Source organism: Dermacentor silvarum, chromosome 4 (genome assembly GCF_013339745.2).
Source record: "Dermacentor silvarum isolate Dsil-2018 chromosome 4, BIME_Dsil_1.4, whole genome shotgun sequence".
In the NCBI taxonomy this organism is placed as follows: Eukaryota; Metazoa; Arthropoda; class Arachnida; order Ixodida; family Ixodidae; genus Dermacentor; species Dermacentor silvarum.
The window spans coordinates 172,303,400-172,315,496 of NC_051157.2; the positions used below are offsets into that span (position 1 = coordinate 172,303,400).

A 12,097-nucleotide genomic window follows, 5' to 3' on the forward strand; every position below is an offset into this window, starting at 1 on the left:
GGCACTTAGACCTTTACTTATCCAAGGCATATCACTGCGGAAACTCATTGTCAGAAGTTTTATTGGACTCAAATTATTCATTAGTGACAGTAGCTTTTTTTAAACAGTAACTACAATGTTTCGATATCCAAGTCACGGCTGCGTTCTTTAAAGGCATCCAAGTACGCATCTAGGTCACTGTTTATGGCATCAAAGTTGCCCTTATCATAGAGGAACACTTTCTTGGGCGTGATATACTGAGCTAATTGTTTTTTGCATATCACGGTAGCTGCCACTATGTTGTGATCACTGATACCGGGCGTCGAGATAACTGATTCAATTAGGCTCCCAAGATTACTAAACACTAAATCCAGAAAATTGCTGCTTGTCAAGCCAACGCGCGCAGGTAAATCAACAACTGATAAAGGTCGTAAGTGCGAATCAGCTAAAAAATGGAATACAGCTCAGAACGATTGTTCTCAATTGGACATAGCTCATGCCAAGCAACGTCAATCATATTAAAATTTCCCGCAAGTAAAATGGCATCTGAAGAAAGGGCTACAAGCGTCCTAGACACATTGAGCAATGACAGAACATTTGTATTTCGGGGTTATCTGTAAAACGAACCCACAACCAAGCTATCTGCTTGTGAAATATGAAGGCGACAACAGATGGATCCCGAATCTGCGCATTGAATTGGCATGCTGCGTATTTTATCTTTAACCAAAGTGAACACGCCACCGCCATGCGTATTACGGTCCTTGGGATAGGCCGCATATCCCGACGGAAAAACCTCCTTGTCTAATATGTGCCCATCTAGCCATGATTCAGTTCCAAATATAATATGAGCTTGCAAAATTCGAATGAGACTGTCGAATTCAGTTATTCCATTTTACATGCCTCTACAGTTAACAACAATAGATAACTGCTGGGAGGAAACACACCTAGCCGCCTTAGAAAGCACACTACGGCGCGAGGTAGTGCCATTTCATTGTTATTGTTTGCACATTTCTACAGTTCTCGTTGTCATATACGTAAAGGTTGTTTCCTATTATTGCGATAGCAATTATATGGACACTCCAAAGCAGATTTCTGCCGTCGGCGTCGCCGTCGTCGTCGCCGTTGCCGTGAGGTTCCGTATGACGTCAGTGGAGATGAAATCGTCGCCGCGCGCCGAACGCTGTATGTGCGAGTGAAAGGGGGCGAGGGACGCGCGCTTTCACGGGGAGTGAACGCACTGCGAAGAAAAAACGCGCGTTCTGCGCCGTGCTCCCTTAAGGGCTCCAGAAGTAGGCGTCTCTTTCCTCTTTTACAATCACCATATATGTAGAACAAACGCGCCTTCTTCCGACGCGCGAAAGGCCGTGGCGGGGAGGGGGGGGAAGGGGGAGGGAAGGGAGGAGACGTTTAGCTGCGGCATCAAGTGCCTATTTATATCAGAGGCTCCAGCAACAGTCACCAACGCCGTACGCATTTTGTGCGAACGCGGGCAAAACGCCGACGGCGTCGACAACAGTTCTGCGTGTTGCCGGTGCTGCTGCATGTCCAAGGTTATACACCTAATAAAGCTACTATCATTACTCCGTATAGCTCTCTACAAATTTGCTATCGCAATTGATGCTTCGCCTTTCAGGTGAAACTGCGACAACTTTTATTGCGATAGCAATTATATGGACACTCCAAAGCAGATTTCTGCCGTCGGCGTCGCCGTTGCCGTCGCCGTCGCCGTCGCCGTGAGATTCCGTATGACGTCAATGGAGATGAAATCGTCGCCGCGCGCCGCCGAACGCTGTATGTGCGAGTGAAAGGGCGCGAGGGACGCGTGCTTTCACGGGGAGTGAACGCACGGCGGAGAACGAACGCGCGTTCTGTGCCGTGCTGCCTTAAGGGCTGCAGAAGTAGGCGTCTCTTTCCTCCTTTACAATCACCATATAAGTAGAGCAAACGCGCCTTCTTCTGACGCACGAAAGGCCGTGGGGGGGGGGGGGGGGGGCAGGGAAGGGAGGCGACGTTTAGCTGCGGCACCAAGTGCCTATTTATATCAGAGGCTCCGGCAACACTCACCAACGCCGCACGCATTTTGTGCGAACGCGGGCAAAACGCCGACGGCGTCGACAACAGTGCTGTGTGTTGCCGGTGCTGCTGCATGTCCAAGTTTGTACAGCGGATAAAACTACTATCCTTATTCCGTATAGCTCTCTACTAAGTTGATATCGCAATTGATGCTTCGCCTTTCGGGTGAAACTGCGACAACTTTTTTTTTTGCCTTCCATTCTGCCTCTGTTCAAGCAGCTTCACTCTGCTGTCTCGCGACTTTGGAATAACCTTCACCAATAGAGAAATGTGTTCCCTTTAGCTTGAAAGCGGCAGACAGTACCCGTTGTTTATCCTTGTGAAGGGTGAAGTTAACAATAACAGGACTGGGTTTATTATTCGTGACTTTTCCTATTCTGTGTGCTCATTCTATGGAAGAGCCGTGTACAGTGACAGCCAGCTTTTCTGCGCACATTTAAATAATCTTAGCTTCCGCCTCTTCCCATGTTTCCTTATCTCTGTCAGCCAAAGGAAAAAAAACAGCAAGATGTTACTACGAGAACGATTCCTAATGTCATGTTGATTTTTTTAGAACGTTTCTCGTGGTATCTCCGAATTGGCCGTGCTTAGTGTGCAGTTCCATCTTTTTTATTGCGATAGCAATTATATCGATAATTCAAGCGGATTTCTGCCGTCGCCGTCAGGTTCCGTATAAAGTCCAAAGGCGATAAAATCGTCACCGCGTGCCGTATATGTGAGTGACAGCGCGCGTGGGACGCGCGCTATCACGGAGAGCGAACTCACGGCAGAGAGCAAACGCGACTTCCGTCGCGCGAAAGGCCGTTGGGGTATGGGTTGGAGGGAGTGGGGGGGGGGGGGGGGGGGCACGCTGTGCTGCGGCACCAATTGCGTATCTGGCAACCGGGCGCAAGCGGAACTGGCGACTCAGTACCACACGCGAAAGTTGGAACGCGCAAAGGCAGCGCGGGAGGAAGGGGGGTGGGGCAGCTTCCACTCTGCCAACAACTGCGCTTGTACTTTGGCGGCTGCGGCCGTCACCCGCACCGTATCTTGAAAGCGATCTCCACAAGGCTCGGACCTTTGTATGCGCTGTGCATTCGCCGCTCAGTTTCCGTTGAAGCGATATAGACCGCATGAACCTTCGCTCGCTCGGCGGCCGCGCTTTCTGCCAGCGTTTTGACAGCGGTTGTCTTTGGTCATCGAGTGTGCTCTATTCATGTTTGCGTATGCACGCTGATACCACGCTTGTTAACTCAGTTAGTAATCGAATGTGTCCAAATTTAAGCAGCCGATAAAGCTACAGGTACACCTGCTTATAACGAACCTCCATATAACAAGTTCGAGGATATAACCAAGTTTTTCTATTCCCCGCCATTACTCCATAGAAGCACATGTATTTGAGACCTCTATGTAACGATGTGGCAGCGGGAGACCCCCTCGAAATAACGAATTTTCCCCGCCGACAACCTACAGATTTCGCCTCAAATTTTGTCATTTTTGCGCGAGCAGCAACCGGAAGCACCTTCTTCGCCGCGACGGAATGTGAAGCGGCGGCGGCGCGCTTGGCGCGCTCGAATTCACGGCGACTGCCAGGCGAGAGCGAGCGCACGTGTGCGTGTGTGCGAGCGTGCGCGAGGCGGGCCTAGATCCCTCGAACCGGCGATCTTGCCGCCGTGGGCGTGACCTTTCCCGCTCCCTTCATTCAAGCCTGATCTCGCCGCTTGCTGCAGCTGGCCTAGCCCCCCAAGCCGGCACTCTCCTTTTCCTGTTGATGTTGCCGTAGGAAAAAAAAGAACGTTTTTTTTTCAACGCGCTGGCAGCGCACTCTTTGGTTACTGCGCAAATCTCTGCGCTTCACTTCACTATTTTGAGACTAGGTGACACTATACGACGCTACGATCTAGGAAGCCTACATGCAAGCGCTTTCTTGTAGGCTCCCTACTACGATCATGTCTCTCGCTCTTCGTTTGTGCGAAACGACACACGTCCACGCATTCAGTACCTAGTGTGACATTCCAAGGATCAGTGCTTCGACAAGAAACGCAAGATATTGACCTTTCTGCAGTTATCTTTGAAGATAAGCCCGCGCGGCACACACTTTTTCCACATCACAGATCGCTTTCAAGATATGGTGGGCGCCGTCGAATTAAACGCCTCCTTTTCTCGCCTCCGCCGCCGTGCCTAGCGCGGAAGCGCGCTTCCGCAGCCCCCCCCCCCCCCCCCCCCCCACTCTTCGCCCTCGCGCGTGCGCGATTGTGTCGGCTGACGCCCGCAAGTTTTCACTCGCACGCAGCGGACGGCGCGCGGCGACGATGTTGCCGTGTTTGGACTTTACACGGAACCTCCAAGCGACGTCCACGGTGACGGCACAAATGCGCTTCGCAATAAAATGTGCTTCTCCGCGGTTACTACTCCGACGGCGACAGCAAATTCGCTCCCCCTACCGGTAGCTTCTCCGCGTCACCGGGAACTTTCTCGAAGGCCATGCTTTTGTGCGCGGCAATCGGTAACAGCTGTACGAGCAGGAGATACGTCATGGTGGCCATGTTGTAAGTTCACTATTGCTGGCGACTGTCGTCCGGACGTCGCAACTCGAGAATCGAACGTCTGCGCACATGATATTTTGCCGATTTTGTGCCTGTGCGTGTAAACAAGAAAAATAGTACGCACCGTCTGGTGGAAATGAACGACTATGGCTTAAGCGGTCAGTCAATACATGGGGTTCAATGGGGGCTGGCTGGGAGAATCTTCGCGACCACGTTTAAACGGCAATTACGCATTAAGCGGGTACGTAACAACGAGGTTTGACTGTACTATCCTTACTTCGTATAGCTGTATGCTAATTTGCTGTAACAATCGATGCTTCGCCTCTCGGCGAAACTGGGACTTTTTTGTTCATCGCAACTTTAACACCACCAAATGCGTATCTTGCAACCCGTCGCAAGGAGAATGGGCGACTCAGTCTCTCACGCGAAAGGAGGAAAGCGGAAAGGCAGCGCGGGAGGGAGGGAGCAGCTTCTACTCTGCCAACAACTGTGATTGTACTTTCCTAGGCTGCGGCGGTCGCCCGCACCGTATCTTGAAAGCGATCTCAACATGGCTCTGGCATTTTGTATGCGCTGTGCCATTCGCCGCTCAGTTTCCGTTGAAGCGATAGACCGCAGGAACCTTCGCTCGCTGTGGCGGCTGCGCTTGCTGCCAGCGTTGTGACAGTGGTTGTCTGCGGTAATCGAGTGTGATGACCGCAGACGTTTGCTTGTCTGCGCTGACACCACGCTTGTTAATTCAGTTAGTAAGTGAATGTGTCGAAGTTTATGCAGCCGATAAAACTACTATCCCTACTCCGAATTGCTCTCTACTAATTTGCTATCGCAATTGAAGCTTCGCCTTTCGGTCGAAACTCGGGCATTTTTTTTCATCGACTAAGTAACCAGACTCGTGGCCATCTATTCTAGATTTATTTTAAGTATTTTAATCTTTTCTTTCAATTCATTTTGTTCCATCTTTATTCCCTTAAGCATTTAGAATTTTGTCCTGTGTCTCCAACATTTTAGGAATATTCCGGACGATTTTCATAAGATCACGCTCCGATTCAACAGTCATGGGAGCGGGATTTTGTTCAGCATCGCCGGACGACAGCAGGCATACCTTCAGCATAGCCAATCTCACAGAATCTGATAAGTTAGAATGAAACAAGAAATGCAGTCAATAAGCTACGAAAAGAGCAGTGAGGGTACCTGCACCGACTTGGGAATTGCACGTTGCATAAACAATTGATAGAAAAAACGGCAGATCCTGTGCCCTGTGGGAATCGATGTTATGGGAAGCAGTGTTCCGGGGAGCCGAGCAGGTTAGCGAAACGACAATGAGAGCGCCAAGACGTAGGCGGCTGTTTCATGACCTACATGACAGGCATGGTATGACATTCCTGTCATGAGTACTCGGGAGTCCCTTTAGCTACGCTTAAGAGACCTTAAGCTGAAAGCCTTAGTCATGCTCATGACTATGATTTCGGCCATCAAACTTAAGCCTTTTCCTTTACTTAATACCACATCCGAGCCCCTTTCATTGGTTTTCGCTGTCATTGTCATTTTTGCTGAGTCATGCTCACGACTGACTTCTACCATCATGCTTTAGTGTTTCGTTCACTTAGTACCCACGTCCGAACCCATTCAGTGGTTTTTGAGTATTAATCTTTTTTTCGTTGAGTAATTGTTATTTTTGCTGAGTCATGCTCATGACTATGACTTCTACCAACATGCTTTAGTGTTTCTTTCACTTAGTGCCCACGTCCTAATCCATTCCAGTGGTTCTTGAGCCGTAATCTTTTTTAGCGGAGTCATTATCATTTTTGCTGAGTCATACTTACAACTATGACTTCTACCATCATCCTTTAGTGTTTCCTTCACTTAGTACCCGCGTATGAACCAATTTCAGTGGTTTTTGAGTGTAAAGCTTGTTTCGCGTGGTCAATGACCAATGTCATCACATGACACGCATGTCAGAACATTTAGGTCATGACGTATCATTTATGTTCGCCATACACTCCTGTCATACTATGCCAACTTTGGTACCTACAAAGTTAAAGAAAAGACTGTGAGAGCACCAAGGCGTAGGCGGCTAGATATATATATATATATATAGATAGATAGATAGATAGATACTGTCAAAATCGGAAATATTCGCCAAGAAATGCTTCGCATATAAAAGTACGCCATCAAGAAAAGCATAGGCCAGGAGCGAGCGCTTACACAAGGTGACATTTCTTCAAGACATAGCGTACTTTCATTTACTGTTGCTGACAGCATGCTATGACGCAACAAAGCCCTTGAGTGCTGTAGCATGTTCTAGTTCTAGAGCTAATGCGTATATATGGCCCACATCACAACCACTATGCGTCACAAAGGCAGTTCAATAAGCACAATACTGAGCAATGCTTGATTCGTTTTCAAGCATGTCGTTGACAATTACTAGCAGAGTGCGCTCCCTTCTTTTACGGCTGTTTGGCAGGCGGTGGGTCCTTACCATGTTTTTTATCACGAAGCACAATACACACGATACTAGAGAGTGCGTAATCCTTTCTTCGACCTGTCGAATCAACAGCCGCACCCCACAAGTTTCCGGTAGGTTACCATAGTTGAAGGACTCGATCTTCTTTCGCGCGCATCGCACATTGTGTCGCGCGCCAAGTCGTACCGTATGCTTCATACTCTGAAGCGCGAAACACATATGCACGTAAAATAAATGACCGGCTAGCCGAACTTGCGACCACATTCATCTAAGCTAGAAGCAAGCGTCCCGCTCGTTTCAGTGGGTTCCAGGGAACATTTTTTATTATTGCCGACGCGTAGTGCAACAGATTGCGCATTTATGGCACAGTTGCATTCCCCACATAAAAGCGAACGCTCGTACTAGCTCGATTGATTGATTGATTGATTGATAGATTGATGGGGTCTGACGTCACAAAGCGACGCAGCAAACGGGAAGGATGCCGAAGAGATAAGTCAATTCGGTACACAATAACTTTTGCATTGGGCCACCATCGGAAACCCATGTGTGAAAATCACGATGAATTTGTGACCAGGGCTTTAATCAAATGCCGTGATAACACTAACATTCTCGCACACATCGCCATATTTGTTCCTTTTTGCAGATACAGGCAGTTTCCATAATTGCAATCTCAGTCTTTGTTGGGCTGTTACGGCGCTTGGCGGAATCATCTTGGCGCTTTCATTTTTATTCACGCTATAGTGATAATACTATTGTCTAGGCATGCAACACAGAAGAACCACTCACCGATTCAAATTCAAGCACCGTTCTAGGACTAGCAGGAGCTTGCTCCAAAGAGGCTGACGTGTCTCGAGGCAATGATGATGATGATAATGGTCATAAACTAAGGCATGCTCCCACTACGTGCGAGAGGATAAGATTTTAGCCCGAGTACGAAATATAATGCCAGCAAGAACTAGGAGGTGAAAGAAAAATGCTACCGTAAAGGGTGAGGACCAAAAAGCAACGATAGCGTGGAATAATTGACATGCAAATTATTTACCTCAACCCTCACGGATATATTAAAAAATAAGCAATGCATGGTTGGGCACAATTTGCAGTATAATCAAATAGAACTGAAAGGAATCAGGCATAGAGAAGAAAGATACATAAAAAAATGTCGCAGTTGCACTCGAAAAGCGAAGCATCAATTGCGATAGCAAATTAGTAGAGAGCTATACGGAGTAAGGACAGTAGTTTATCATCTGTATAAACTTGGACATGTAGCAACACCAGCAACTCGCAGAACTGTTGTCGACGCCGTCGGCGTTTTGCCCGCGTTCGCACCGAACGCGCGCGGCGTTGGTGACTGTTTTCGGTGCCTCTAGCGGCGGCTCGGAGGTTTTCGACGACATCAGAGCGGGAACTCGTCGAAGAAATGCATTGGCGTTCCAGTTATCTTCTAAACAAAACGTCGCTTTATGCATTGAAGCACAAAATTAACTGGAACGCCAATGAATTTCCCTGCAAAGTTCAGGAATTAATATTTCGAAACGGATGGCATCCTAAGAATTCGTTACAAGTGGATCCGCCTTGCGAACTCCACGGCTACAATTTGTAAATTGCAATATGGGCCATCAGGCAATTACTTAAAAACTTAATTAGTGAACTTTTGTTAATTATTCGATTATGCGTTTCAATTTCTTGTGCAAATAATGTCCGCCTCTTCGAGTAGACCAGCTCATTAATTTTAATTGGGCTATCTGCCACAGGCAACCTTAAATAAATTTTGAAAGTGTTCGCTGAAACAAGCTGTATATACTCACCAAGGTATACAAAATGCTGAACGTGGCCGAGTGGGTACCAGACATGCTATAACAAGAATGGAAGGGTTCGCGTTTCAACAACACTTACATTCAAATGCATGTTCCATTTGCTTGCACCAAAAAACGACCGTGCTAAAATCACGTTGTAAGACGTTAATGTCATCCATGTCGTGTATAGGTTTATGGATTACACAATAATCCGCGCCTCGCGCCCGAGCATGCCGTATCACCTTAAAGTAAAACACTTGGGCATGCAGTAAACATTTCAGCACCACAGCCGCGACCTATAGTTCTAGAGCACCCACGTCGGCTGTGGGAGGTTGTGCGATCGAATCCCACCACCGCTGGGTACCCATTGGTTTAAATGAGCACAAGTGTACCCCGACCTATCGAAACCCTGTTGAGCACGAAAAAAAATTGAAGGACGCTTAAGCCTCGTTTTAAGAGCGGAACACGATAGCATTCAAAGATCCCTAGCTGCTTATATATCTATACATATGTCTATCTATCTATCTATTATTGAAAATACTTTCAGGGCCCAAAGGCACTACAGAAAGGAGCGGCGAAACAATGGCAAGTCGTGCAACTAACAACGAACTATTGCAAGGCATCTTGTAAAGCGATCTTGAACTCGTGGTCATCAGTTATGCTTAAGATTGTGGAAGGAAGCTGGTTCCATGCGACGCTTGTTCTAGGAACAAAGAGTCATTCCACAATTTCTTGCGACAAGGCGGTAGACCAAGCTTGAAGCTATGATCGGTCCTTGAGGATATACAGGGTGATCAAGGTTAAGTTGGCAGGTTTTGAAATTAGGCGCTGAGACGTACGTGATGACCACCTCTACAATAGGGTTATGTGGCGAGGGGGACGCAAAGTGAGATGATAATAATCGCCATTACGCGTACAATGTAATAGTAGTAGTAAATTTTTATGATATTCAGAAACCGGACAAGCTCCTACCCAGTCCTCAAAGAGGGTAGGGGGTTAAAGACGAAGTTTGTCCAGCAAGACTGGGATAAGATTCCATTTTTAAATTTTTACCTACACAGAGCTGGTCTCGTTCCCTCACCTAACTGTCCCTATTGTGGACAACATGAAACATTAGATCATTTTCTCATTGTCTGTCAAAGATATTCTGAATTGCGCAAAAGAACCTTAGAAACACCGTTCCGCCTTCTTAGATTAGAATTAAATGTTCAAAATTTACTATCATTGGGGGCCTCTACCCTTGGGCGCAGCGACGGGAAGGTTGTCGATGCCATCCAGAATTACATTACAGGGTCAGAAAGATTTAGATGACAAAATCAGGGCTTGGGGTTCCGAAATATTTTTACAAATTTGATGACTAGCTGTCTACTCCTTTTTTTAGTCATCATTTATTTCTTTATTCTATTCAAGTCATTTGATATATTCTAACTATTCATTCTCATATGCGTATATATTCCCACATTTATGTTCGTATTGTTTTATACATCTCCTTTCTGATTGTTATTTCAAGCTACCCGGTTCTTGGCCAATCCCCCAGAGTGGGTATGTGCCAGTAACTCCAAGGCTCTACCTCTACCTCTACCTCTAGATGCGTGCATACACACAACAAGACGGCGAAGACGCGGACGAAGGGGACCCGCACGATACCTCGTACAAGACATGAGCCAAGAAACAGAAGATCCTTGACAAATTCACCCAAGAAATTGCAACTACAACGAAGGTACCTTTCGTCGACAGCAGGCTCGCTCACATGTGGGTGGCCCGGCACTCGCTCACGAAGCGCTGGAAGAGGCAAAGGCGCAACAGGAAGCTTGCGCGTCGGATAGCCGAGCTTAACAACGAAATCTCGCAATACGTGGCCAAGCTCAGCAAAGAGAACTGGCTGCAGGTATGCGACGGCCTTCTAGGGACAGCTGTCCGTGGGCAAGACATGGAAACTGCTGAGGCACCTCATAGACCCCGCTAGCAGCAAGACAGCAAGCAACCGGTTGCTGACGAAGGTCCTAAACACATACGACGGAGACGGCGACCGGCTTATGAAGTCCCTAGAAGACCACTATTTTCAAACGAAGCGAGGGCAACACCCGATCCCGCGAGAATAAACAGGACCTAGCAATGAAGACCTGGACAGGCCGTTCACGATCCCCGAAATGTGGACAGCAATTGACGAGAGCAACAAGAAAAACACTCCGGGGAGAGACGCCATCACTTACAGGTTGCTCGCCAACATAAGCGGTAGGACGGCACAATCTCTGCTCGAACATATAAATAAGGCTTGGGAAACTTCTCAACTCCCGCCGGAGTGGAAAAATGCCGAGGTGGGATTCATTCCCAAACCGGGTAAGGCACCCGTGATCGAAAACATGAGGCCAATATCGCTGACCTCCTGTGTTGGCAAGGTGATGGAGCGTATGGTACTACGTCGCATCCAGGAACACCTTGAGGCCTCCGACCAACTTAGGAAGACGATATTTGGGTTCCGCAAGCATCTATCAACACAGGACGTCATGCTTCAGCTTCAAGAGCTGGTAATCAAAAGAGCTACGTGAAACAGCCCCAGGGCAATCCTCGCCTTAGATCTCAAAGGGGTGTTCGACAATGTTACTCATGCTAGTATACTCACTAACCTCAATGAGACGAGGTGTGAGTGGCGCACTTTCGGATATGTCCTCCCGCAAGGCACGAATGTCAATGGGTGAAGAGCCATCAGAGCCCATTGAATTGGGGGAGCTGGGCACCCCACAGGGAGCAGTGTTATCACCACTCCTGTTTAATCTGGCCTTACTGCCACTGCCTCGATTGCTAGACCAAATCTAAGGAATCGGACACGCGTACTACGCGGACGATGTTACAATATGGACGGAGCAAGCGGGCTCCGACGGCTGGATGGAGGAGACACTTCAAGCGGCAGCACTCACAGTGCACGAGTACGCGAAGTCCTGAGGACTCAGCTGCGCGCCGCAGAAGTCGGAACTCCTCGTAATCCAACCAGGAAAGCCCCGCAAGCAGCCCCCACCAGACATCTGCATCCAAATTGACGGTACCACAGTTAAACCGACGGACACATGTAGAATTCTCGGACTCCTAATACAAGACAATGGCAAACCACACGCCGCCATCGCCAAGATGAAGACCAGCGCGGAGAAGATCTTAGCCATGCTGAGAAGGGTTTCAACTAGAAACAGAGGACTCAAGGAAGACTACGCCTTCAGACTAGTGCAGGCATTCATAACATCCAGGATAACATATTCGGCCCCGTA

General features: G+C 48.0%; 1 protein-coding gene across 1 annotated transcript in view; it reads right to left on the bottom strand.

The window, feature by feature from the left end:
• The window catches only part of LOC119449040 (uncharacterized), a 49,276-nt gene extending 37,416 nt beyond the window's left edge, over positions 1-11,860 (bottom strand). Inside the window, exon 1 of the mRNA XM_037712235.1 lies at positions 11,756-11,860. Within this exon, the coding sequence (XP_037568163.1) occupies positions 11,756-11,860 (105 nt within the window). The remainder of the gene's footprint in view (positions 1-11,755) is intronic.
• Positions 11,861-12,097: the final 237 nt, after the last annotated feature.